At 46.9% G+C, this 27,777-nt stretch overlaps 1 protein-coding gene across 4 annotated transcripts in view; it reads left to right on the top strand.

Moving 5' to 3' along the window:
• Positions 1-27,777, top strand: part of CHST11 (carbohydrate sulfotransferase 11) — a 267,451-nt gene that overhangs the window by 122,979 nt on the left and 116,695 nt on the right. For all 4 annotated transcript variants that reach the window (XM_070789646.1, XM_070789645.1, XM_019961219.2 and 1 more), the window contains exon 2: positions 3,339-3,424. In XM_070789646.1, the coding sequence (XP_070645747.1) occupies positions 3,339-3,424 (86 nt within the window). The remainder of the gene's footprint in view (positions 1-3,338; positions 3,425-27,777) is intronic.

Raw genomic sequence — 27,777 nt, forward strand, 5'->3', positions numbered from 1 at the left:
TACCTTTTAGCTGAAAAAATATCTTTGAAACTCTCAGATGACCGGTTGTTTTACTTTCATTCATTTGACACACATGTGTGAGTATCTACTATGCACAAAGCACTCCCTTAGAGGGCAGGAGACCAGGCAGATGAGGCCTGCATGGGGCTTGGCTGCCAGGGCCTGGGGTTGGGGAGGACCAGTTAGCCTGGAGAGGTGGGGTAGGCCTGGTCCTGCTCTCCCAGCCCTGCCATGGGGCTTTTGGCCATTCCATGCCCTCCTGGGGCCCGTTTTCTTCTCTGAAAATGGGCTGGGATGGTTTTTCCAGTAGTCATGGACAGATGTGAGAGTTGGACCATGAAGAAGACTGAGTGACAAAGAATTGATGCTTTTGAACTGTGGTGCTGTAGAAGACTCTTGAGAGTCCCTTGGACAGTAAGGAGATCAATCAATCCAAAAAGAAATCAACCCTGAATATTCATTGGAAGGACTGATGCTAAAGGTGAAATTCCAATACTTTGTCCACCTGATGTGAAGAGCTGACTTATTTGAAAAGACCCTGATGCTGGAAAAGACTAAAGGCAAAAGAAAAGGGTGGCAGAGGATAAGATGGTTAGATAGCATCACTGACTCAATGAACATGAGTTTGAACAAACTCCAGGAGATAGTGGGAGTCAGGGGAGCCTGGCATGCTGCAGTCCATGGGGCCGCAAGGAGTCAGATACAACTTAGGAACTGAACAACAGCAACCATATTCAACAAATTACATGAGATATTCAACACTTGATTATAAAATAGGCTTTGTGTTAGATAACTTTGCCCAACCGTGGATAATTGAAATGTTCTGAGCATGTTTTAGGTAGGCTAAGCCATGATGTTTGGGAGGTTAGGTGTATTAAATGCATTTTTAAACTTATATTTTCAACTTAGGATGAGATTATGTCCTGATAAACCCATCATGCTGCTGCTGCTAAGTTGCTTCAGTCGTGTCCGACTCTGTGCAACCCCATAGACGGCAGCCCACCAGGCTCCCCTGTCCCTGGGATTCTCCAGGCAAGAACACTGGAGTGGGTTGCCATTTCCTTCTCCAGTGCATGAAAGTGAAAAGTGAAAGTGAAGTCGCTCAGTCATGTCCGACTCCTAGCGACCCCATGGACTGCAGCCTACCAGGCTCCTCCGTCCATGGGATTCGCCAGGCAAGAGTACTGGAGTGGGTTGCCATTGCCCTCTCTGTAAACCCATCATAAGTCAAGGCATATCTGTAAACACAACTGTTTTCTGGGTCCAAGAAATCATACTGTGAATTGAACCAGTTAGATTCTTACAAAATGGTCTTGCATTTCGTTCATGTTTAGAAAGGAGAAAACAAGTCCTGTAGCTAAAGAAAACTCGTGGTGGGTGGGCAGCAGAAGGCCACTGTTAAATGTCCTTAGGGATTCCTTTCTTAGGGCTTTTGATCATCAGACCTTTCATTTTCAAAGGAAAAAAATAACAGCAGCCTGTTGCCAATGGCAGTTTCCTTTCTACCTAGCAGGAAACAATGTCTGCTGGGTGTAAAGGAAGCCTTGAATCCTACATCATTCATGAACCTCTTTGAGTGCCTACTGGGTGCCAAGCACCAGAGAAACAGCATGAATACAATGGAGGGGGTCTCTGCCCCCTATACCTGATGTCTGGCATATCCAAGGTGTTTAATAAAAATTTGTTGAGTAAGAAAATGAATACAGATAATAACTGTTAATAGTTTTTCTGTCCTGTCACATCATTTTGATGGCTCCTGTAACACTGGGTTACATTCTAAATCACCTGTCCTAGAGGTGGCCAGCCATCCTGGTCTGGGGCCAGCAGGAACTGTTGAGATGCGCGGTGGACTTGACACTTGATGTTGGTCCGGCATGGCAGTTGAGGGCATGGGCTGCATGTGTTGGAATCCTTTCTTCGCCTCTTCCCAGTCATGAGACCTGGGCGGGTTCCCTGACCTTGCTGTGCCTCAGTGTTCCCATCTGTGAAGTGGGGACAGTAGTGTTGCCCACCCCCTAGGGTCGTGGTGTGGCCTACATGTGTGCGCTGCTTGGCGCACTTTCACGGCCCTCTAAATGTTAGCTGCTACCCTCTGCGTGTGCTGTTCCCTTGACCTCCTCTGAGGTATTAGACACACAGAATAAATACACCCACGTGCTATCATTTGGGTATGAAGGAGCCCAGTAATGAGGTTTGAGTCTCAGCTTGGCAGCTCTCTCCCCACATGGCCTCCGCCTTGGTCAAATTCCTGAGGTTAAGGGCGGCTCAGAGAGGTTAAGGTCCTTCCTTCACTGTGTGAAGGATTATATGGAACCCAAGTGCCCAACACATGAGGCACCCTCCATAAATGGCAGGATTGTTGTCAACCCCATAAAAAGCACACCAGGCCCCTTGGCTTTTGTGGCCTGGAGTGCCATAGCTGGTTCACGGGGCGCCCAGGGAAGTCGTGGGCAGGCCTGGAGGAGGCCCTGAGGGCGGCCGGCCTTGGGAAAGGGCCCACGTCGCAGGCCCCACACGGTCAAAGCATTTTAAAGGCCTTGTATTAGAAAAATAAACCAATTAAATAATACTGCCCCCCATAAAAGCTGACTTTTAATGGGTTCCACGGTGGGGTTTTGCTCTGTGGCGGTCTCGTAGCCATTGGTCTTGGGGCGACTGTCTGCCGCCACGGGGAGAGTTTAATCTTGCATGGGGTGGGCAGAATTTTACAAGTTTTACAGCTGTTTTTCCTCCTCCGAAGTGTTGCTATGTCATTGTGCGCTGAGGGCAACCTGCATGCATTTAACAGTTTACCTCGTTTGGGGTGGAAATGAAAAATGAAGTAATAAATTAAAGAAAAACACAACGTGGATTTTTCCCCGCTTCTCGAGGCAACCGTGGAAGAACAAAGAACCAGTGTTTCCCCGGACCGACTGCTTAATCAAATTCTAATGGCTTTTATGTATGGACCCTTGCCCACGGGACCTGCCTCCTCCCCAGCAAGGGCTCCAGGGCGCAGAGGGTGTGTTTGGGGCTTGTCCCACCAACACCAGGGTAGGGGGTCAACAAATGGCGGCCCGGGGGCCGCAGCCGACCCACTGCCTGTTTTTGTGAAATGATTGGGGGAAAAAAATCAAAAGAAGATTTCCTGACACGTGAGAATTACATGGTGTGGACACGCCTGCAAGCTGGGGGAGACCCAGGGGGCCCCGTGGCACCGGGCAAAGGACTAGCTCAGCCAGAAGCTGGTTCTCTCTCTTCCTTTCCCACCTGTTTCTTCTTCCCTCTGTGCCTTTTTCTTCGTCAGACAGCAAATGTTTGTTGCCTATTTCTGATGAGCCTTCGCTTTCTCTCCTCAGTCATGCGGAGGAACCCCTTTGGTGTGGACATCTGTTGCCGGAAGGGGTCCCGAAGCCCCCTGCAGGAGCTCTACAACCCTACCCAGGTAAGCCCTGGAAACTTCTTTGCTTCTCCACTCAGAGTCCATGTGTCAGTTTTTGGGGAAGGCAGGGGGATTGAAAAACTCCAAAATTCTGGTCTTTGGGGATTTGAAATTTCTTTCCACTGCCTGGGTTTTTACCTTCAGCTGGTTGCTTCTTGGTCACCCTTTCTCTATAGAGTGGCTCTGCGATTCTAGCAAGAGGTATTTCGAATGAGAGGAACGGCTTGGTGGAGTGCTGGACTGAGCTTTGAACCTGCTCAGGTTTGGGGTCCCTGAGAACCACATAGCTGCAGGTGCCAGCAAGGGGCTCTGAAATTGCAGAGCCCGCCAGGCTGTGCAGTCTCCCTGTGGATGTCCCCAAAGAAGGCCCACGTGGGGGATGAACTCACCACCCAGATCTCACGTCCGATTATTAGAGCCCAATGATGCACCCAAGAGGTGCATCTCACTGCGCTAGTCTGACAAGACCCTTGTGTGGGGAGACTTTTTGCCAAGTGACTGTCATGGTAAGTTGAACTTGATTATGAAGAGTTCCTCTCTGAGCAAAATAAGCTCCAACCAAGACACAGTGCCCTCCATGGAAAGCTAGGAGCAAAGGGAGGAGGCCTCGTTGCCATGGTGATGGCAGCGTTGGTGTGTGTGGGTCTTGATGAGAAGACTCCAAGGCTGGCCCTTTTGGGAGAACATTAGTTAGCTTGTGATGCCAAGAACTGATGCATGAACAACTAGTGACCCATTAGCTGACCTTTGATATCTGGTGGGAAAGAGGGGGAAATGTACTGCTTTGGCTATAATCTCTGAGAATGATTTTGTATCAAATTCTTAAGTTAGCATTTCTGTGGACCAAGGTGCTTGCAGAGGAAGAAACTCTTTGCTTCCCTAGAAGTGCTGAATTCCTGGAAGTCTTGCCAAGGGATGAGCCTGAGAACTTTCTGATTCCACATCTCTTTCTTGTCTTTCACCCTTTGGAAAAGTGGACTCTTGAGTTTGAGCAAAATGAGTGGCCTAACCATGTTAATTCACACCCCTCTTTCAGCCCCATCACTTTGGAACTCAGTGTGGTGGGGCCAGATTAACCAGGTCATTGCAAACTCAGATTGCCTGATGTCTCCTTTACTGGGCTTTCTGGTAACTCAGCAGGGAATTGGCCTTTTTAAAAAATGGTTATTGAAGTACAGTTGATTTACAATGTTGTGTTAGTTTCAGGTGTGCAGCAAAGTGAATCAGTTATATATATGTGTATATATATGAATACTTTTTTAAAAAAAATGCTCTCTTCCACTATAGGTTATTACAAGATACTGAGTATAGTTCCTTATGCTATACGGTAGGTCCTTGTTGGTTATCTTGATTTGGGTTTTGTTTGGTGTCCCGATAATCTGATTACTATAGGCCAGTCTCCCACCTGTTCACATATTGGTCCTAGGAAGGGACTTCGATAAAAAGGATTTCTGGTTGGTGAAAGGCTAAGTGTTAGTCGCTCAGTCATGCCCAACTCTCTGTGATCCCAAGGACCATAGCCCACCAGGCTCCTCTGTCCATGGACTTCTCCAGGCAAGAATACTGGAGTGCATTACCATTCCCTTCTCCAAGGGATCTTTCTGACCCAGGGATCGAACCTGGGTCTCCTGCATTGCAGGCAGATTCTTTACCTTCTGAGCCACCAAGCTCAGCACCCCTCTTGCAGTAAGCCATGTTGAAAACATGTGTTATCAAGACGCAAACCATACCTGTCTCTTTCAGTTGACCTCCTCTGTTCTCAGATTATTTTCTCTTTTGAAACAAGACTGCTGAAGGGCTCCTGCTTTCCTGAGCAAATTTTATGAGCAGCAGATGGTGTCATGGGAAAAGCTATTTCTGAAGTAGATATTTCTCTGGACAGGTAGTCTATGGACTGTGTCTGCACCAGTCATCATTGCGTCCCCAACCCTGGCCTGTAGTGGGTGCCCCCTGAGTGTCTGATTGAAAGAGTGAAAGTCCAGGTTTAAATTCTTCCTTCACTCACAGCTGGTTGTGCAACCTTGAATACTTGATGAGTTCTCTTTAGGGTCAGCTTTCCCATCTCTCTGGAGTGTTGGGAGGATAAAATAATTCTGATGTGTCAGGGGCAGGGTAAGCAAGGTTCATCATTATCATGATTGTGAGAATGGCTTCACTATTGGAAGCCTTGACTCAAGGGTCAGACCTGGGTTCAAAGTTTGTTTTCTTCATGTACCAGCTATGTGAGTGTGGGCAAGACACTTAACCCATCTGAGATTGCCTCCCTCCTTTATAACATGGTGTTAACAATTCCTGCCTTGCAGGCTTCCATGAGAAGATGTGCCTTGCTCAATGCCTCCTATGGAGTTTGCTCCTTCCCAGAGTCATTCATTCATTTACTCTTTCATTTCTTCATCCGCTGTTGTGAATGCCCACTATATGTAGCACAGTGCCAGGCACTGGGCACAAAAGGCTGAGCAGGGCTCGTGTGGTTAGCCTTCTGTGTCTGCTTCTCCTTGTTATTCCAAGGTTGACTTGAGTGGGTTACCTGGTGAGGGAGACCCTGCTTGTTCTATTTGTTAACCAATCAAAGAAGAGAGAACGTTCCATCTCTTCCATCTGGCAGCGTTGGATGAGATGCTCACTTAGAAGCCTAGGACCTGGGAGGGAAGATAGGGCTGGGGAGGCGTCTCTGGGAGCTGTTTGGGGGGGAGTAGGTGGGTGAGTCACCAGCCTCCATCAAGAATGTTGTGGGCAAGCTGTCTGTCCCCTTTTGCTGGTAACCAGGAAAATGTCCCTGCAGGAAGATCTCCGCATTTCCTCGGGATGTTGTCCCGGAATGTTTTTTCTTAGGCTGGTTTCCTTTACAAGCTGCAATTATGTTCTCTTCCCACACACGTTCTGTTGGTGGCGCTTCTCCGAGAAACTGTCTTCGTGATCTTTGGGATGGCTGTGGGCTGGAGAGTTCAGAGAAGAGAAGGGAGCAGGAGCTCCTGTGGAGCCAAGTCTGGCTTTGTGTCCATAAGACATTCACAAACGCTGCACCCAGTGGGGCTTGGTTTTGGTTTCTCGTGTTCCCCAACCAGCCGAGCTCTGGAAGCTGCTAAGTCTGGACCGATGTTATCACAGAGGCAGATGACAAACACTGTAATTGCTAGAAACCAAACTGCTCCCTGAGATGCCATTTCCCCTTTTTATGCTGACTGGTTGTTTGGGTTTGATATATGATGGTGAAAACAGGAACTGTATATTTTAGACAGTAAGGAAACCAACATTATGGCAAGTAGAGCCATCCTAGTTACCAGGTACTGGGAATGTAGGCCAAATGCTCTCTGCGTGCATGCATGCTAAGTTGCCTTAGTCCTGTCTGACTCTCTGAGACCCTGTGGACTGCAGCCCATCAGGCTCTTCTGTGTGTGGGATTCTCCAGGCAAGAGTACTGGAGTGGGTTGCTGTGGCCTCCTGCAGGGGATCTTCCGGACCCAAGGATGCTCATAAACTTCTCATGGAATGTTTGTGTCAAGCCCTAAAGTAGATGGTACACCCCCATTTTACGTACGGGACAGCTGAGGCCAAGGAAGTTGTCACACAGCTTGTAAGAAGCAGAGTAAAAATTCAAATCCAGGACAAGCAACAAATCCATTTATCTCTGTGCTGTATTCACTGCTGCCAGCAAAGTTCTCTTGGCAAGAATTACCCCATCCAAAAAAGAAAAAAAAAAAAAAAAAAAATCACATCCAGATTTTTACTGGACAAAAATCTTAAAAGCTCCCTTAGGAAAATTGGCTATAATCTGCTTTTAGTGTCCAAGGTTTTCTTATTTTAGTGCCTCGCACACCCCTGACCATTAAAACAACAGTGGGTGGAAAAAAAGTTTGTAGGTGATATTCTTAGAAAAACTGTACTCTGATGTCTTATAATTTTCCTGGTTCTCCGCTGTCTTCCTGGCCCCAAAATAAAGCGTAATTGCTGATCATATCAGCTGGCGTCAAGTCACCGAAAGTTCAAGAGTTGCCAACTGCATATTTGCGGGCCGAGCACATGTGCGGGCCACCCCGCTCAACCCAGACAGCAGGGCAGAGCTCTGCTGTCAGCCATTAATAGGGCATAATTGCCCCAAAAATGCCAGCAAGGGGTGGGACAGCCTGTCTTGCCTCACCCACCTCCCGGTCCTCTCGTGGGTTCCCTGAAGTCTTCCCGGCATCACTCATGTGGTTCAGCCCTGCCCTGCCTGCTTCTTTCTTTAGCGTTTGCACTTGCTCTGTGATTACTATGTTCCGAGAAGACAGATGCTCAGTCCAGGGGCTGACCAGGAACTTCTAAGTCCAGGAGGCCTCCATGCATGCGCCAGTAGCCTGCAGACCTTCCTAGGGGCCCCTGGGGACCAGAAAATACAATATTTTGACCAGTCAATATTTTATTGTAATAATAATAATGTAAACAATTGGACCTTTATTGGTGCAGTCTTCTATGTGTTAAAATATATTTACTTCTCCATAAGATGGGGTCCAAGAAGAAGGATAGAGAGAGGGAGAGAAGGGAAGGAGGAAGGGAAAGGAGGAAGAAAGTTACTGTTCAGTGACGGTCAGTAACTTTCCACACGTATCTCATGGAATCTTCACAACAGTCCTAGAAGGAAGGTTATCTATAACTCCATCCTTCAGATAAGTTAGCTGAGGCTCAGAACTGCTAAGCAATTTGCCAAGATCCCATAGCTCCTTAATGGTTGTGCTGGGTCCACCTGACCTGGAGAGAAAATGGGAGGAAGAACTTCTATCCCATTATCTTTCCCGGGTGGAAAAATGCTTTCTTGAGGTTCTGTTTCATGGTGACTGAAGCTGAGCTCAGGGTAGTTGCAGAATTCCTGAAGGCAGGGGCCAAGGTTCATGGAATGCACGGTAGATGTCCAATAAACAATTGCAGATTTGTTTTTTCTCATGGAACATGATATTTGGAGCAGTCTTTCTTTCCTGGCTGGAGCCAGGCTAAGTGGGAGTCCCTTCCTTCTGCTTCCCCAAGAACTCTGCTATAGGATAGTACAGCTTGGTGACATTTGGAAGTCGGGGTCTTTGATTAAGTTTTAGATTGAAAAAAGCTTGAGTCGTCCAAGGGAAGGTGGGAAACTCTACCAGCTCCAACCTAAATAGTTTTCTGAGCAAGGCTTGCCAAGGTTTATTTCGTTTACAGATGTTTATCAGATAAACAGAGGGAAAAGACATGGGGAAGAGAGGCATGTAGGTAACAGAACATGAGAAGTGCTGTGCGATGAAACTGGAAGTGTCTTGAAAGTTTATGGGAGGATCAGGAGTGAGCAGTTAACCCTTTGAGGGGCAGGGCACAATGGGAAGCTTTCTAGAGGAAGCAGCTTTTGAGCCAGGCTTCTGAAGATGTACCAGTCTTCATTGGACAGAGCAGAGGGACTGACATTACAGAGAGATGAAACAGCAGGAGTGGGGCATACAGGTGGGACAGTTCATGGCACGTTCAGAGAATGGTGAGGGGTTTGTAGCAGGCGTGAAAGAGCATGTTGGAAGCTGACTGGAGAGGATACGGAAGAGGGGCAGGTTGGTACCAGCTTCATAAGGCTTGTTCACCCTCCAGAGGGGTTAGTGGTCCCTAGAGACCCCCAGAGATGGTCTGCAACTTACAAAGCAGCTTCTGCTTCTGGCTCAGCTGCTTGTTAACTTCTTTTAGGAGGTCTGGCCCCTCCTGACTGCAGTCTCCTCCTCTGTAGCACGAAGGGGTTGAATTGTACCCATGCTTCCCCACACCTCCTGCATTCGTGAGCTTTGAAAAATCACCAGTGCCCAGATCCCCAGGGATTCTGATTTTTTTTTTTTTTTGGTTTGGTTGGTCCGGAACAGGGCTGGGGTGGAACCATTGTTCCCTAGTTGGTTCTGATGGGCAGCCTGAGTTCCGAAGCACTGGGTTGGAGATTCTGGAAGGACCCCTCCAGTTTTCAAACCTTCAAGGGGATGTCACTGGAAGTCTAAGGCAGGGGTGTAGGTTTGATTCCTGGTTGGGGAACTAAGATCCCACATGCTGTGCAGCATGGATAAAAAATAAAACTAAAAAATAAAATCTTTGATTCTTTGGCTCTTACATCACCTGTTACATGAAAAGGAGCTCAGAGCATGTGCACTAAAGTGAAGTAGGGTGAAATTAGCACAGTTGTGTCTGACTCTTTGCGACGCCGTACAGTCCATGGAATTCTCCAGGCCAGAATACTGGAATGGGTAGCATTTCCTTTCTACAGGGGATCTTCCTGACCCAGGAATCAAACCCAGGTTTCCCCCCTTGCAGGCGGATTCCTTATCAGCTGAGCCACAAGGGAAGCCCATGTGTACTGAGGTTGCTCCCTGTCTTTTCTATGGTCTTTCTATATGAAGGACCATGTTACCTATTTGCACTCAGCCTCATTCACCAATACGAGGTGACCACATTCCTTCCTGTGCTCCATGGGAGGTTGGTTGATGCCCTGAGCTTTGGAGACTCATTATGTGAACAAACCTAAGAAGTTGAGCCCTTGGGCAGTGAATTGGGCAGGTCCCCATGTAAAGGACACTTGAGCTACTTGGCTCTTGATCCCATAAAAAGGAGAACCCCAGAGTGGTTCCAAGCCAGACATCAGGTGGGCGCTTCTGAAGGATCAGCTTCAGTCTCACAAATGAGCATGAAAGGGCTGTCTTCCTTGAAAATCATTCTTCGGGAAGAAAGATACTGAATGGCCGTATCCACTGGGGAAGGCAAGAGAGCAGATATTGGACAGTCCCCAACTCTGGTCAATTAATCCTTTCATTACCAACCACCTGGTAAATGACAAGTCCATCTAATTATCTTGCTTTGACCCAACAGCTGTCTACTTAATTGATTTAGTTGTGGATCGTCTCCTTATTCAAAGATATTACTTACTGTCAGCCCAGCAGAATGGCAGCTGGCCGGCAAAGATGAAATATTACATCAACTTGATCTTACACACAGCACTTGGGAGCATGCTTCATTATTCATTGCAAATCACAATGGATGAGCAGAGCCCGCTGCAGAAACCAGGGGCAGCAGGTTGCCTTTTTCACTATGACCAGCGGCTTCTTTATTCTTGAACCAGAGAAGCTGTCCCTGGTCAGATTTCCAATCCAGCCGGAACAGCTGGGGGATCTGGTGTCAGACACAATTTGGGTTGGCGGAGATGACTGGATGCTGGAAGAAAGGGGAGGATCCCAGCCCAGGTGTATGACCTGGGGCAGTTACTTAACCTCTTCGAGCCCTTGATTTCCTTATCTGTAAAATAGCAGTGTGATACCAGAGTTGCAGGTTTTTGAGGTTTATCAATAGCATCGTGTATAAAAAGCACCTAGGACATGCCCAGAGCAGAGTGGGTGATCTTCGCTAGTCATTAGTGATCTGGGTTAGTTAGGTAACCTGGGACTTTTCTTAGGGGGTCTGGGATCATGCTTGGTCCCTGTCCTGTAGGCTCAGATGTTTGGCAGATGCATACTTGGACTTGTGTTGAATAATAATAAGATAGATGATTTCCTCTTGCCTGAAAGCTACTAGCTATTCATCATGAGCACTACCTAAAAATTTTGATTGATATTATGTGTCTGGTAGACTCAGTTGTTGGGAAGCTTGCTGTGCTGATTTTTAAGGCCATGAGTACCTCTGGATGGAGTGTGTGTGTGCATGTGTACATTCAACCCACATCCTGGAAAATGGGCAAATTCAGCTGTTAAGTTTTAAAGGTCTCCTGTGGTTGCTTGTGTCTGTTTTACCTCCAGCATGTAGGTAAGTGTGTCAGTGATAGTCGTTATAAAGTAAGACCGTCTCTGGCCCATGTTAATGCGAGGCCATTGATTTCATGATTGGTTCACATTTCACTCAGGCTGTTTTTATAGGCAGTTGTTCTGTTTCTGGAAGCCTAATTTGACCCAGTATATTCAAATCTTGGTAGCTGAGCTCTCTAATGGGGTCCTTCTGTATCAGGCTATGTGGATATAGTCTGGTAGATTTCAACGAGAGGAAGGCTTTCAAGTGACAGAACGACCTCAGCACTTTCCAAATGGTAACACAGCTGTAAAAGCTGTCATTTTTGGAAAGTTATTTCCTAAATTGCCCTCAATTATAAGAGGCCTCTACATAATTTGATTTTTCTGTAAACTATACAATTCAAGGAGCTTCACAGTCAACTGGATTTTAACCTTGTTGAGATGGATAGAACTGAGACAAAGCCCTGGCTTGTTCTTAAATTCTCTGTAAGAAAGACATGGGAGTGGGATGGGGGTGGGGTGGGCGTCAGCCTCCTCCGCATCCTGCTTCCCTCTTGCTGGCCAAGTTGGCCTGTGGGTCTTGTGGGGAGCAGAGTTTACACCCTGCCTCCAGCACTAATTACTGTGAATTCTGGGGCAAATAGCTAAACTTTTTCAAGCCCTGGAGACCTTGTTTATAAAGTAGGAGTAAAATACCAACTATTCAGTTATTAAGAATTAAATTAGAATTTATACTGCAAATTCTGGGCACATGGCAAGCTGCTCAATCAGTGCTGTTTTTTAAACATTTATATTAGATGAAATCTTCTCCAGGAAGAAGATTCCCTGATTTTTCTCCCTTCAAACTCAGGTTAAATGTCCTAGAACGGTACTGCCTGCTTACAACATAATATGATTTGTATATGTTATTTGAAATTTTCTAGCAGTCACATTTTGAAAAGTAGAATGAAAACCAGGCTAAATTCATTTTAATAACATTTTATTTAATCCAGTATAACCAATATATGATCATTGTTACCTTCAATCAATAAAAATATTAAGATATTTTACACTCTTGTTTTTGTATGGACTTTTTGAAGTCTCATGTGTATTTGACACAGCACATCTCACTTTGGGTTGGTTATGCATCACATGCTTAGTGGCCATATCTGGCTGGTGACTGCCATACTGGACAATGCAGGTCTATGAAATGCTGCACTCTCCTCACTCTCCCTGTATCATTCGTGACACTTACCTCATGTGTTTAAAATGATCTCACTAGACTTTGAGCCTCTTGAGAGCAGGGGCTGATCATTCATCTTGGTACCTGGAGGCTACTCCAGCCAGCCACAGAAAAGGAACTCAGTAGGTGCTTGGCACTGAGTGAATTGCTTGTCCTGGGCTGTGAGCAAGCCCGGTGTGTAGAGATCACGCTGAGGAGGTGACCAGGGCTTTGTGCCTCTGGAGGCACTGACGCAGCTGACCATTAAGCCCAAAGATTTGCTGGGACCCGGTAGGTCCCGTGGTCTGAAGAGGGGATCTGCACTCCAGGCTGATGCCTGTTGTTGTTCGTCACTCAGTCATGTCCAACGCTTCGCGACCCCATGGACTTCGCAGCATGCCAGGTTTCCCTGCCCTTCACTACCTCCTGGAGTTTGCTCAAACTCGTGTCCATTGAGTTGATGATGCCATCCAACCATCTCATCCTCTGTTGCCCCCTTCTCCTCTTGCCCTCAATCTTTCCCAGCATCAGGCTCTTTTCCAGTAAGTTGGCTCTTTGCATCAGGTGGCCAAAGTATTGGAGCTTCAGCTTCAGCATCAGTCCTTTCAGTGAATATTCAGGGTTGACTTCTTTTCGAATTGACTGGTTGGATCTCCTTGGTGTCCAAGGGACTCTCAAAAGTCTTCTCCAGCACCACTGTTCAAAAGCATCAACTCTTTGGCACTCAGCCTTCTTCATGGTCCAGCTCTCACATTCGTACATGACTACTGGAACAACGATAGCTTTAACTTTGCGGACCTTTGTCGGCATGGAAATTTATTTCCTCCCAGTTCTGGAGGTTGCAAGTCCAAGATTGAGGTGTTGGCTGAGTTGGTTTCTCTGAGAGCCTAGGGAGGAATCTGGTCCCTGCTCCTTACCTGACTTCTAGCAGGTTCTTGCCGATCCCTGGCTTTTCTTTATAGAAGCATCACCCCAGTCTCTGCCTTCATTTTCACACAATGTTCTCCCTGTGTGTGTGCCTGTGTCCAAACCTCTCTTTTTTAATAAGGACTCCAAATGTATTGGATGCGGACCCACCTACTCTACTAGGACTTTGTCCTAGCTAATTACATCTACAGCAACCTGCTTTCCAAATAAGGTCGCATTCTGAGGTATCCGTGTTAGGATCTCAATACATGGATGGGGGTAGGGGTGTGTGCAGTGCAATCCATGACACGTGCTGTGTGCATAGCCCTGTGCTAGATGCTCGGGCATTTAAGAAAAGGAAGCCCTTGTCCTCTCTTAGTTTATAATCTAATGGGTGAGTCAGGCCAGTAAACTGACCATCACAAAAAGAAGTTCTATTTGAATTCAGTGTATAAAGCTGGAGGAGCTTAGAGAGGGACCAGAAAGTTAGAGGAGGCCCATGTACGTGTGAGTGTGTGCAGTCCTGTGTGCATGTGTATATGCGTGGCCTTTGTCACCCCGATTGAGCACAGGCACAGAAGTGGTGGCACACAGAGGGTGTGTGGTTTCAGCCTCCCCTGAACAAACACCAGCCACGGAGAGAGGATGCCCTGACACGCGAGCCACTGGAGCTCTGTCTTTCCTGGGGTGCACCGCATCGACACCCCTCTGGTGAGGACCGGCAGCCCAGGGATGTGAGAAAACCAATATCACTGTCGTTCCTGACTAGAGAAGTCTGCAGCTCCAGTGTCTCCAGCTGATACTCTGCTGTTCGGTATCTGCATGACCAGTCCGGGGGACGCTGCCAGGTTGGCCCTGCCTCAGTCTTGGCAGGTGCAGAGCCGCTCTGGAAGGAAGCTGGTCTTTCTGGAACATGCCCCAGGGGTGGGACGCCCAGGCAGACTCTCCTGCTGCCTGAAACGGCCTGGTGCAATGTTTCCTTCCCTTTGTCTTCCATCAGGGGTTTAAAGCCACAAAATGGCCAGCATAGAGCTCTGGCTGTCGTTTGGACTGTTGGAGAAACCACCTGCCCATGTGTTCCTCTCCAGCCTGTGCCCTACGGGGTACCCGCAGATAGGTCCACAGCTGTAGCGGCGTCTTGCCAGGGCAGGGCTTGGCTGTGGAGGGCCTGCCAGCTCACTGCTTGCTTGGATCCAGGTCTCACATCCTGTCCCAGTGTTTGGGGGAAAGTTCTGAGAGAAAAAGGGGGAATGTCTGAGGCTTTAGCAGTGGTTAAGAGCACATGCCTGAGGACCAGCTGGGACTCCCGTGCCAGCTGTGTGGCTTGGGGCAGCTTCTTACGTCTCTGTCCTCAGTTTCCTCACCTGTAAAATGAAGATAATCATACTAGCCCTGACCTCATGGGGTTCTTCTGAGGATTGTGTGAACCCACAGAATGAGGCCGGCAGAGGTGTTTGCTATTTGCTATGACTATCATTCAGGAACAAAAGCCAGGAAGGAGGAAATGATCCTGGGGACAGGTGAGAAAGTTGAAGTCTAGATCACTGGGAAGGCAGGGCTCCATGTAGCCAGCTCATCTTCCACTTGTTTAAAGGGAACTCCATCTTCTAGAGCTGTTTTGGCTGCCCTTCAGAATCAAAAAAGGAAATTTAAAACACCCTCACTTTCAACCCCTAAATCAGAATTTTGGGGAAGCTGCTACTTTTTTCAAAGCTCCCAGTTGATCCCAGGGTGCAGCTACAGTTTGAGCACCACTTGCTCTGGGTTTTTCCTAACTCAGAGACAGTTCTGGAGACCAGCAGCCTGGGAATCACCTGGGAGCTTGTTAGAAATGCAGAACTTGGCCTCGACCCCAGTCTGCAGGATGGAAACCTGCATCCTTCCAGGGTCCCAGGTGGTCTACACCGGTGATAACTGGAGAGGGCTCCTGAGACAACAGCTTGCTCTCTGCGGGCTCCCAGAAGGAGCAGCTGTCCCTGCATTTGACAACCAAGGACGGGTGGCACAGAGTTTGCATGGGTTTTGGTGATGGAGACCAAGAAAGTATCCTTACCTTTCCTGGAGCCTGGCTTGCTCTGCCTTTCTGAAAACTTAGAAAGTGGATGTTGCATGGGGTTCTTGTCAGAGGCAGGGAACTGGCATTCTGTGGCAGGTTAGATGGATGGGCAGCCTTTTGGATTCTTTGGATATATTAAATGTTTATTAATTGTTTGAACTCAGGGAAAAGAGGGCTTCCTTGGTGGCTCAGATGGTGAAGAATCCGCCTGCAATGCAGGAGACCTGGGTTCGATCCCTGGGTTGGGAAGATCCCTTGGAGGAGGGTATGGCAACCCATTCCAGTATTCTTGCCTGGAGAATCCCCATGAACAGAGGAGCCTGGCAGGCTTAGTCTATGGGGTCGCAAAGAGTCAGACACGACTGAGTGACTAAGCACAGGGAGAAAGAAGTGTGGCTTTGAATAGGGACCAGGGAACCAAAGGCCTTGTGATGCCTTTGAAAGATAGCTTCATCCTTCATGGGTGCTGTGCCCCTGGGATAAAGGGGATTATCAGGGTGAGGAACTGAGTTGGGCTTCCTTGGGTGGCCGCAGTTTGAGTTTATTCTCTTCATGGTTTGGGCTGTTCCTGACCTCACTTTGTCAGGAAATAGGAAGGAGGTACCCAAGAATTGGAAGATTGCTTGCTTTGAGTCTGCCCTGGTTAGGCACGGTAACCGCCTGTAATTGTCCCCTCAGTTCATTCTTCTGTTGAATGAAAACAGGAGGGGCCTGTTTTCATTAGTCCCCCTGGGTCTGTGTTACGAACTTACTGGAGACACCACTTGTTCGTCATCTTTTCTCCTCTTGCCAGAACCCCAACCAAAAATCTGTGTTCAAACAGTAATCAGGATGATTCCAGGTCTCTTTCCTAATTAGCAGGAAGCACAGAGCCTTCCTGGTGAAGGCAACCAGGCAGCTTGGTAAGGCCAGGGTAGGGGCTGCCCATGTTGGGGAAGGGTTTACCATACCAAGTGGTAAATCCACTGGGCTTCTGTTGGGTCAGTGTTGGTTCCACAGTCTGGCATGGACCACAGCAGTAGCTGGCAGAGGAGATTATAGGAAAGGGTTCACTCACCCCCAAACCCCCTGATCACTAAGAGTAAAGAATTAAATATGCCCTTGGTTTTCACAACCCAGACGATACATTCTGAGTTCCACTTTTTTTCAAGGACAACCTGGAAACCCATTATCAGTGGGGTACTTATCATCTTTCAGAGGGACACATTTGAATCAGAACAAGCCAGTCCCTTAGCTCATCCTCAGCTCGTCCAACTGTCCCCTCAGCACAGCTGCTGTGTAATTCTGTAACTGTTATTCCTGAAGACCCTTCATTCTAGAACTGCTGGAGCCTCTTGTAAATTTCATCTCATTTTATGGGGAAGTTTTGCATGCTAGCTTGACCTTCAGAAATGAGGAGGCTGTCTTGGGACCTGTTACTCCATGGTACTTTGTCACCACATAGACTGGCTCACAAATGGTACCCCCACTTCTTCCCATGTGCTGCCCTGGGTCACTCTCATTCACGATCGTTAATCTCAGCTGAGGGCCTTGGCTCTCAGTAGGTTTTCTTCATTTTACAGGATAGATGAGCTGGTGCCTGAAAAGAAATGTAACTTTTGAAAGGAATTGGCAGACACCAGGGGAGTTCAGAGGCAGCTGATAATCCAGTTATTCATGGTTATGAGGGAAAGGGTTGAATGAGAAATAGAAATGCACATGTAATCTCCAGGCCTCATGTTAATCAATCGCTCATGTTAATCAATCGTCTTCTCTTCCAAGATGGCTTTAACCAAGGTCAACAAACAGGCTGATTCATCACTTTCTTCAGAACTGACCTGAGTGTTTGGTACAAAAGAGATAATTTGCCAAGCCCTTTTTTAAATGAGTATCTAGAAGAACTGCAGTTTTTTTAAACTGTATTATTATTGCTGTTTTTGTTATTCATGCAGAGTAGTGTCATTTTCCTTGAGAAAGTGACAAAATGAGCTGCTTCTGCGGGTTGGTTTGTTCACTGTTGTCCTATCAGAGAACAACATATAGGATGGTGATTTTCTTTTTTTTTTTTATTGGGAAAATGAAAAAAAAACTATTGAGATTCAGACTTAGATCATGTTGAAATAAGGATCAGGAGCCAGGAGAATAAGGCTCAACTATAATTTGGGGGTGTAACTCAATCAGAGGGGAAGGAGTGATTAGCATCTTGAAGAGGGAAAGCCTGGTTAAAAGCAGCCCATGGCAAATTGCTGCCTTTGGCTATCTGATTAATGTCCGAGGTACAGTCTTTCTTGAGCCTAAGAACCCCCTGCTTATCTTATTAGTTGCTCAAATTGAACTTGATAAATAGCAATGCCTAAATCCAGTGCAAACTTTGGGAGATGGTGGTGCTTCTGACCTCAAGTTTTATACAGTGGGGTCCTGGGGAGCCCTGCAGACCGCTGCCACCAGTTGAGGGGCATCTTAAGCAAGCAAACGAGCAAGCAAGCTCAGTTGCTTCAGTCGTGTCCAGCTCTTTGAGACCCTATGGACGGTGGCCCGCCAGGCTCCTCTGTCCATGGGATTCTCCAGGGAAAGGATCTGATTGGGAAATAAAAGCCAAGCTGGACTAAGAGGTGAAGTGTGTGGCTCTCTAACTCTGTGTGAGTGCTCATTTGTGTCCAACTCTTTGTGAACCCATGGATGGTAGCCCACCTGGCTCCTCTGTCCTTGGAATTTTCCAGGCAAGAATACTGGAGCGGGTTGGCATTTCCTTCTCTAGGGGATTTTCCAGACCTGGGGATTGAACTGTGGCTCCTGTGTATCCTACACTGGCAGGTAGATTCTTTACCACTGAGCCACGAGTGAAGCCCACCGATGCCTTAAGTTGGTGCCTTAAGCTCTAGACCAGAGGTTCACAAGCATTTTCTAAGACAGAACTTTAGATATCTGTTATAATGACTCAGAGGAGGGCATGGCAACCCACTCCAGTATTCTTGCCTGGAGAATCCCATAGACAGAGGAGCCTGGTGGGCTACAGTCCATGGGATTGCAAAGAGTCTGCCACGACTGAAGTGACTTAGCACAGCACAGCACAATGACTCAACTCTGCTGCTGTAGTCTGAAAGCAGCTGTCAACAGTATATATCAATGAGTGGACATGGCTAGATTTGGTCAAGAGGCAACCTCTGCTTTAGACAGTGCTGAGAGCCAGAAGCCTCAGGTTCAAGTCCCAGCCTCTCCACCCTACAAGGGCATTCTTGGGTAAGACATGCAGACTCCCAGGACTCAGGTCCTTTACTTCTAAAAATAGGAATCACAGTGCTCCTCTCAAGAGATGGTGAGATGGTGAGAGCGTTTGTAAACTGTAGAGAACTGAACCTAATTTGGTTATTAGCATTTTGTTGCTGATGTGCAGTCATGGTCCAGGTCGCCAATGGTGGATGAAGCACGCATGTATATTTGGTAGAAAACGTTAGGTGCTGGCCAACCAGCTCTCCTGTCTGTAATTGCATGATGAAATTAGGAAAGTGCTATTTAATTTCAATTACGTTCATTTTCTTTGGGGATATGAGAGGAGTACCAGCCTCTCAAAGCTTCCCTTTCCCGCTATGAGAAATTTCTCAAGCAGCAATGCTTTCAGTCTAACCTGAATTGATCTCCATTCTGGAAATTGCAAATGAGCAAAATGACCGTGATGAATGGGGGGCTCTGGAGAAACACAATGCTTGGGCTCAATGTCTCAGACTGGAGAAGGGAAACCTGGGGCCTTTATCGGGGAAGATGGGTGGTAAATGAATTGCCAAGTGGGAACTGGAGGATGGTTAGTGAATAAACCCATTGTGCTGAGCAATTATGCATCTCATTCAGATGCACTCGATTTTGGCCTTGATACTATGAGAATTGTCAGAGCAAATATGTGCAGACCTCAATTCTGAGGTTTGAAAAGGGGTCAGTGCATAATTGGCGGGAGAAGTAAAAGAAGGGAGATGGTTCAAACAATAGGTATTAAATGGCTATTGCAGCAAAGAAGACAGAGATGTAAAGAGTCAGACACTCTGATCACTCAAGACACAGTGCGTGTGGTCTTAGAGTCACATTCGGGCCACGTGGACAGTGCCTTTGGTGCTCTTAATAAGCCTTCTTGGGATCAAAGCAGTTTGCTCTATAGAAAGTTTGAAGAATGCTTGGGATGTGTTTGTTGAATGAATGAATGACTGGTGCTGGCCCCATGATTGTCAAATAAGTGAATGAAGGCGGGAGGGAATGAATGAGCAAATTAATAAACCAACAATTTGTGTAAAATGAAGATGATAATAGTACCTGCCCATATTGTAGGGTGGGAGGATTAAATGGGAGAATGTGTCTAAACCCCCAGCACAGTGCCTGACAGCAGCAGGCGCTCAATTCTAGCTGGTTCTGTTCCTACTTTCACCAGGTGTGTTGGTCTGCTTGGACAGCCATAACAAGACACCTCAGACTGGGAGACTTAAACAACAGATACTCATTTCTCAGTTCTGGAGGCTAGAAGTCCAGCGTTAAGGTGCAGGCAAGTTTGGTGTCTGGTGAGGTCCCTCTTCCTGCCATGCAGATAGCCACCTACTTGCCATACGGTCTTTTCAAATCTCTGGTGTGTCTTCTTCTAAGGTCATCAGTCCTGTTAGATTAGGGCCTCACCCTTACCTGATTTAAACTAATTATGTCCTTAAAATGGGAATAGGAAATGGCAACCCACTCCAGTATTGCCTGGAGAATCCTGTGAACAGAGGAGCCTGGCGGGCTACAGTCCATGGGGACACAGAGAGTTGGATCCGACAGAGCCACTGAGCACATTTCCTTGAAAGCCCTGTCTCCAATTACAGTCACACTGGGGAGCTGGATGGTTAGGCCCTCAATATATGAATTTGGGGAGGACACGATTCCGTATATTACATTCAGTAAAGAATCAAACCTTGCTTTTGCATTTAGAAGGCCTAACCTTGTCATTGAGCAGCTACACTGGAATAATCTTTTCCTGGGAAGAGAAGTTGGAGGTGCCCCAGTGTTCCAGAAAATGGGGTGAATTTCCGACAGCATACATCCTTCCCCATGGGGGTGTCTGTCTTGCGTTCTTTGAAGACCTTAGCAGTCAGCTTTTTACTTTCCATTGTTAGACAAATGGGCAACTCACTCAAGCTTTTTTTCTTAAAAAAAAAAAGAAAAAGAAAAAAAAGGCAAAATAACTGAACTCTGTCTCTAAGGCTTCCGTAAAACAGATGCCCTAGGAGAGGAGGTCAGCCTCATTGAAGCTGCTATTCTGTGTTAGCATGAGCACTAATAGGATCTCATTTCTTTCTCTATTTTCATTTTCATCTCCAAATCTGCCTGGAAGACAGTGCGAGCTCATTAATTTGAACTTGCTCGTTTGAAATGTGTAACGTTTCCTGCAAGTTCCCCGTGAAGTGGGATTCATGAAGCACATTAATTGTGTGAACATAATTAGCAAAGATGAGTGGTGCAGAGCAGGGAGGTACCTGGAGGTGATCCAGTCCTTTCCCTTGGTGATTTTTTCTTTTCAAATGTAGGAATGGAGACCCAGTGCATGGACCTGGCCCCTCCAGGCTCACCCAATGGTACCCTTCCCCCTTTCTTCAGGACCCCAGCCTATTCAAGGAGTCTTGTTTGTTTGTGAAAGACACAGGCACTTTACTATTGTGGGTTCCTTTTACTATGTGGACTTCATGTATTAAAAGTACATTTAAAAAAAAAATATTCTGCATTTCAGGCTTTTCCACTAATTATGACTGGCCTTCTCCCAAGCTAGTTCGAGCTATTTTGGTGAGGTTTTATAGTTATTTAATAAGAAAAAATTTTTTTCAAAACCTCATAAAACCTTCTGTACAATTCATTCTAACCAACACTCCCTCTTACAATTATGTCACTAACAGCTTCTCTTTAAAAGGCCAGAACTTTTGTCTATTCATGTTAACCTTAAAAGCGGCATTCACCGAACCCCTGAGAAACAAGAAGTGTAATACTTTATAGGATTGGGGCAGAGCGAATTAAATAATGCACGTGAAGGGGTTCTGTACATTAGGGAAGCACAGTCAGATGCTTTATGTTTTTCTTAATTGCCATTTCTGCACTGGGCAGCCCCCCAAAGAGTGGTCAAAATGTGTCGGTGGATGTAAAGGCAGCGTTTCTGTGGGGATTCCCCAAGGAATGGGCTGTTTTTTCATGGGATTTGAAAAAAATAAATGAGACGCCTATTTATTCATCCACATCAAACTATGACTGCCACAAGGCCTGGAATGTTCTAGCCAGAACATCACCCTGTCCTCTCTCTGGAGTCAGACCTATTAAGGCACCAGACAGATTATTACGTGAATCCAGTTCAGAGCACTGGTGAGGTGGACACAAATGTGTTCCTTAGCCTTGGGACTTGAGGAAATCTTTGCACGGCCATGGCCAACCAGAGTGGAACACTCCCAGTATTTGGGTGGGGGGGACTTCTAAATCTCTCCTTCTTGGGTATTTAAGGTTTCTTTAACTCCATTTTGGGATTGTGGAAGATGAAGGGTTGTTTTCTTATTCATAACACCAGCTCTATACTTGGTAGGGCTAAGGATGATGTGGTGGTGCTGATGGTGTAGCACTGGCAGTGGTAACAGCAGTGTTCAGTGCAGTGCAGTGCAGTTCAGTTCAGTTCAGTCGCTCAGGCGTGTCCGACTCTTTGCGACCCCGTGAATCGCAGCACGCCAGGCCTCCCTGTCCATCACCAACTCCCGGAGTTCACTGAGACTCATGTCCATCGAGTCGGTGATGCCATCCAGCCATCTCATCCTCTGTCGTCCCCTTCTCCTCCTGCCCCCAATCCCTCCCAGCATCAGGGTCTTTTCCAATGAGTCAACTCTTCGCATGAGGTGGCCAAAGTACTGGAGTTTCAGCTTCAGCATCAGTCCTTCCAATGAACACCCAGGACTGATCTCCCTTAGGATGGACAGGTTGGATCTCCTTGCAGTCCAAGGGACTCTCAAGAGTCTCCTCCAACACCACAGTTCAAAAGCATCAATTCTTCAGTGCTCAGCTTTCTTCACAGTCCAACTCTCACATCCATACATGACCACTGGAAAAACCATAGCCTTGATTAGACGGACCTTTGTTGGCAAGGTAATATCTCTGCTTTTGAATATGCTATCTAGGTTGGTCATAACTTTCCTTCCAAGGAGTAAGCGTCTTTTAATTTCATGGCTGCAGTCACCATCTGCAGTGATTTTGGAGCCCCCAAAAATAAAGTCTGACACTGTTTCCACTGTTTCCCCATCTATTTCCCATGAAGTGATGGGACCAGATGCCATGATCTTCGTTTTCTGAATGTTGAGCTTTAAGCCAACTTTTTCACTCTCCACTTTCACTTTCATCAAGAGGCTTTTTAGTTCCTCTTCAGTTTCTGCCATAAGGGTGGTGTCATCTGCATATCTGAGGTTATTGATATTTCTCCCGGCAGCTTGTGCTTCTTCCAGTCCAGCGTTTCTCATGATGTACTCTGCATATAATTTAAATAAGCAGGGTGACAATATACAGCCTTGACGTACTCCATTTCCTATTTGGAACCAGTCTGTTGTTCCACGTCCAGTTCTAACAGTTGCTTCCTGACCTGCATACACGTTTCTCAAGAGGCAGGTCAGGTGGTCTGGTATTCCCATCTCTTTCAGAATTTTCCACAGTTTATTGTGATCCACACAGTCAAAGGCTTTGGCGTAGTCAATAAAGCAGATTACTAATGTTCCTTGCACATTCACTGTGTACTAGGCACTCTTCTGGCACTTCACACACGTTATTTGAATCATCTCAACCCTATAGTGTAGAAACTCCATTTGACAGATGATGATGCCAAGGCTCAAAGAGGTTAACAAATTCACCTTAGGTCACACAGGTGGCAAGTGACAGCCATGAGAAGTTAACTGGTGCCCTTTCACTGCTGCCTGGCACAGTGCTCTGTCTCCATCTGCCAAGGCTCTTACAAGTCCCAGGACACATGCCACTCCCATTATGATGACTCAGAGGACTGGAAGCAGTGTGTATCAGGGCCCCAGCATTAAGCCTGAAGTCAGGAGAGAGGAGACGGTCTTTATCTTGCTTAATCCCAAATGTCCCATTTCTCTTGCATTTCCTTTGGGGGCCTTACCTTCAGTTGACAAGTGCTGACAGGTGGCCCCTCACCTCACAGAGCCCACTGACCACATGTGCCCAGACTATCTCTTTAGAGTTCGGTTTTTTGCATTCAAGAAAAGACAAAGGGCAAAAGATTTGTTTCCAGCTGCCAGGGTCACAATGTGAGCCTCTCCAAGCTTGCTGAGTTTGGAAGCATTTCCGTTTTCCTTCTCAGAAAGCAGTAATTTGACTTTGGGCTACTGGTGCTCAGTGAAGTGAGTTTCTGTTACCGAGGGTAACGTGGTGTTGAATTCCTCTGATGGAAGAGAATCAGCACCAGCTGTTGTGAGTAGCATCATTTCAGTTGAGTTGGCCCCTCTCTCCCTCTTCAGTCTCGTGCCTGGCCCTTCTTTCCCTTCCTGCCCTATAGGACCTGGTTCAGTTCCTCGGCTGTATGTGCTTTTTTTCCTGCCACTGGGCCTTTGCACATGCTGTCCCCATTGCCTAGAAAGCTTTCTGCTCTCCTCACCTCTACTTGGTTGATTCCTGCTCAGCCCTGCTACTGCTGCTGCTAAGTCGCTTCAGTCGTGTCTGACTCTGTGCGACCCCATAGATGGCAGCCCACCAGGCTCTGCCATCCCTGGGATTCTCCAGGCAAGAACATTGGAGTGGGTTGCCATTTCCCTCTCCAATGCATTGCCTTCTAGGACCTGTTATATGTGCCCTTAGCTTCTTTACTTCTCTTTTAAGCCCTTTATCTATTGTGTGTATGTTAATCACTCAGTTGTGTCTGACTCTTTGGAACCCCATGGACTGTAGCCCACCAGGCTCCTCTGTCCATGGAATTCTCCAGGCAAGAATACTGGAGTGGGTTGCCATTTCCTTCTCCAGGGGATCTTCCTCAACCAGGGATTGAACCCAGGTCTCCTACATTGCAGGCAGATTCTTTACCATCCTAGCCACCTTTGTGATTAGTTTATTTTACTTTTGTTTTTTATGTGCCATCTTCCCTGTTGGATGCTAAGGTCCCTGCTGGCTGCCTCTGTGCCTGCTTTCTGGCTAGTGTAGTTCCTGAAACATGGTGGGTACTGGGTAGATGTGGTGAGGATGGGGCTCCTCAAGCTTAATAAGACTTGGGTCTTCCAATCAGTCTACCCAGTAACCCTTTTTCTATCCACCTCAAATCCCAGATCTGGAGTGGCACAAGGATAAGTGGCTAAGGTGAGAACCCTAGACTTGGGCTGTCCCGTTTTGTATCCGAGCCTTGCCTCTTGCTAGCTGTATTTTTCTGTTGCTGTGTGACAGATTACCACAAAGGTAGTGGTTTACAGCCCATACATTTATTATCCCAGTTTCCATGGTTCAGGAGTCTGGGCAGCGTTGGCTGGGTCCTCTGTGCTCAGGGTCTTACCAGGTTGCAGCCTAGTGTGGGCCAGGGCAATGGGCCATGGGAGGCTTGGATCCATGTCCAAACTCTCGTGGTTATTGGCAGAATCCAGTTTCTCTTAGCTGTAGAAATCACAGCAGCTTGGGTTTTCCAGACCAGCAGGAGAGTCTTGCTGAGTTTAGACAGAAATCTAAGCCCTCTTTAGAATGCTTCCCTGATGAGATCAGGCCCATCCAGGATCATTTCCATTTAGATTTGCACACCTGAACATCTGCAAAATCCCTTTGCCTTATAATGTAACATAATCGCAGAATTGATATCATATTCCCAGGTCCTTTCTACAGTCAAGGGGAGAGGATTATACAGGGCAGGTATACACATTAGAATTCTGACTCCTGCTCTAGCTGTGTGGCCTTGAGTAAGTTGCTTAACCTCTCTGTGCCACTGTTGCCTTATCTATAAGAATAATAGCAGTACCCAATTCACAGGGTTTGTTGTGAAGGTTAAATGAGCTAATTTATATTAAATGCTTAAAACAGTTCCTGGCAGGTGGTGAGTATTCAGTCAATGTTAGTTGTTGCAACCATAAAGATGCTGCTAATCCTCAACCAAGCCAGTGGGATCTAAGTTTAGAAACACAACCCACCAACTGGCTGGAAAATGAAACCTGAGAAGCCAGGCTTGGGGGAAGGAAGGAAGAGTCTGGAGACTGTCAACAAGCTTGGTCAGTTGGCCATGTTGAAAGGGTTGACAGCTTCCACCCCACAGGGCAGACATGGGTGAAGGAGATGGAAAGCTTTATCAAGTTACTGAAGCAAATTAGATATACGTGGGTACATGCATCCCCGATTTTAGTTCCTTTTATTAAAACATCTCCTCTCAAGGCAAAAAGGAATTCTATCTCTCCAGAAAGATTAAAATCCCTCACATCAGGAGTTTTAGTTAAGACAGACATCCCAAATATGAAGAAATGAACATCACTGGATGTTTGGGCAACTTTTGTAAGCAGCTGCACTCCCAAATTTAGGTCTGACCTAAAGGAAGGCTTTCTCCTAAAACAAGATCCCACTTGGTTCAGTTTAAACATCAGGGTCCCCCGTCACCCTGGTGAGACTCTCCGTTACATGAAGCGGTATTGTGCGATGTGGCTGGCAGGAGGCCGATGTGGAAACCTGCTCTGTGATGCATGCATTTTGCTGGGTCGTGTTAAGCATTGATTTGTTGCTCCGTCTGGGATGCTGTTAACCAAATGTGGGCAGACGCAGCGAGGTGAGTCAATGAAGCAAGTTCACGGTGGCATATTTATGCATAGCGGCTGGCAGGGGGAGAAAGATGATGCAGCTCCTGTCTTCGGAAGGAAGTGGCTTCATTGAAATCCCTTTCAGTCGGGTCACCCAGGGCAAGTCATTCACTCTTCTTTAGATCGTGTGCTTTACATCTGATAATACAACTCAAGTTCTATTGATGGTGGTGGACACTGTTGGCTCTCTGCCCAGGCCCCCTTGCATCCCCTTATGGTTTCCGGGCACCCATCCCCCAGCTTCTACGTGCTTTGTTTCCAATGGCTGCACCTGCGACTTGCTTCTGAGGCTGCATGTGGGTTCCTGGAGTTGCTTCCTCCCATACACAGAGATGGAGAACAGTCCAGAATCAGCCTCTTCCTGGGCAGCCCTTAGCCCGGCTCCATCACCTCATGTTGGGACAAAATCAGAAAAGTGAAGTTACACTCTCAAGCTTTCCATGGGATCCAGGTTAAGACTGGCATTAAGCCTGAAAGTACATCCTTGCTGGGCTTCTTCGACAAAGGATGAGATGGTTGGATAGCATCACCGATTCAACGGGCATGAACTTGGGCAAACGCCAGGAGATGGTGAGGGACAGAGAGGCCTTTTATGCTGCAGCCCATGGGGTTGTAAAGAGTCAGACACAACTTAGCAACTGAACAGCAATGAACATCCTACTCCCAAGACCAGTGATGTAATTTGCAAGTCCCCTTGTTAAAATATTATTAAAAATTTAGGATCTCAAGGTGGTGATAGCAGAGTGGTACATCCAGCATGAGACCCTTGTGATTGGCAGGTCTTGTGTGACTTCACAGGTAACATACCTGCAAAGCTGGCCCCTCCAGTTCCCTCTACTTTCCTAGGAGCATCCCTTATTAAGTCACTTGCATGTGAATTCTTGTCTTATGCTCTGCTCAGGATGGATTTTAAGATGAATCCAGCACCAAGCTTTCACTTGAGGAGCCTAGGGAAGACAGATCATTGTATCATGCATCAGACCATGAGGCAAAGCCTGATCCTGGAGGTACCCACAGTGAGCAGTGTGGGGAAGAAAATGCTGTCTGTGAGCTAATGAGGACTCCTGGGCCCAGGCCAGGATTCTTTTATCTGTCCCAGGAACATACTGTGTGCCTGAAATGCTGGACAGACAGATCTGGGGTTGATGGTCTGAGAGAGGGAGGGCAGATGACTTTAGAAAGGAAGGCACAGCATGAGCAAAGGCCCAGAAGTGGGCCCTCTGTTTATTTAGCAGGTGCCCACTGTGTCTGTGTGCTCAGTGTAGAAGGTTTGAATTTTAAACAACCCAGTCCCTACCCCCAAGTTGCTTCTGAGAACTGCTTACAGCCAGCTCAGATTGAATTCTGTACAAGGGAAATGCTAAGCTGAAGTGAGGGAGAAGTACTAGATTTGAGAAGGAGTCTGGTGTAAGAAATTACCATTGGGCAATTCGAGTCCTAGAGATTCACATCAAAGAAAATATTCTCTAACTGTGGAACTTCAGAAATTGACAAGCTGTCAGGATTCCTTTCAGGGCAGGAAAGGGGAAACTTCTGGATACCACTCCAGGTGATTGGTTCTCTAGTCTGTTAATCTGGTTCCCTAGGTCTGACTTATCAGTTGGGTCAGGTGTCAGTGTTAAATCCTTTTCAAGTTTGTTGGATTCTTATTTGAAACGACTCTAGGTCCTCAGTTG

This window comes from Bos indicus, chromosome 5 (assembly GCF_029378745.1).
Source record: "Bos indicus isolate NIAB-ARS_2022 breed Sahiwal x Tharparkar chromosome 5, NIAB-ARS_B.indTharparkar_mat_pri_1.0, whole genome shotgun sequence".
In the NCBI taxonomy this organism is placed as follows: Eukaryota; Metazoa; Chordata; class Mammalia; order Artiodactyla; family Bovidae; genus Bos; species Bos indicus.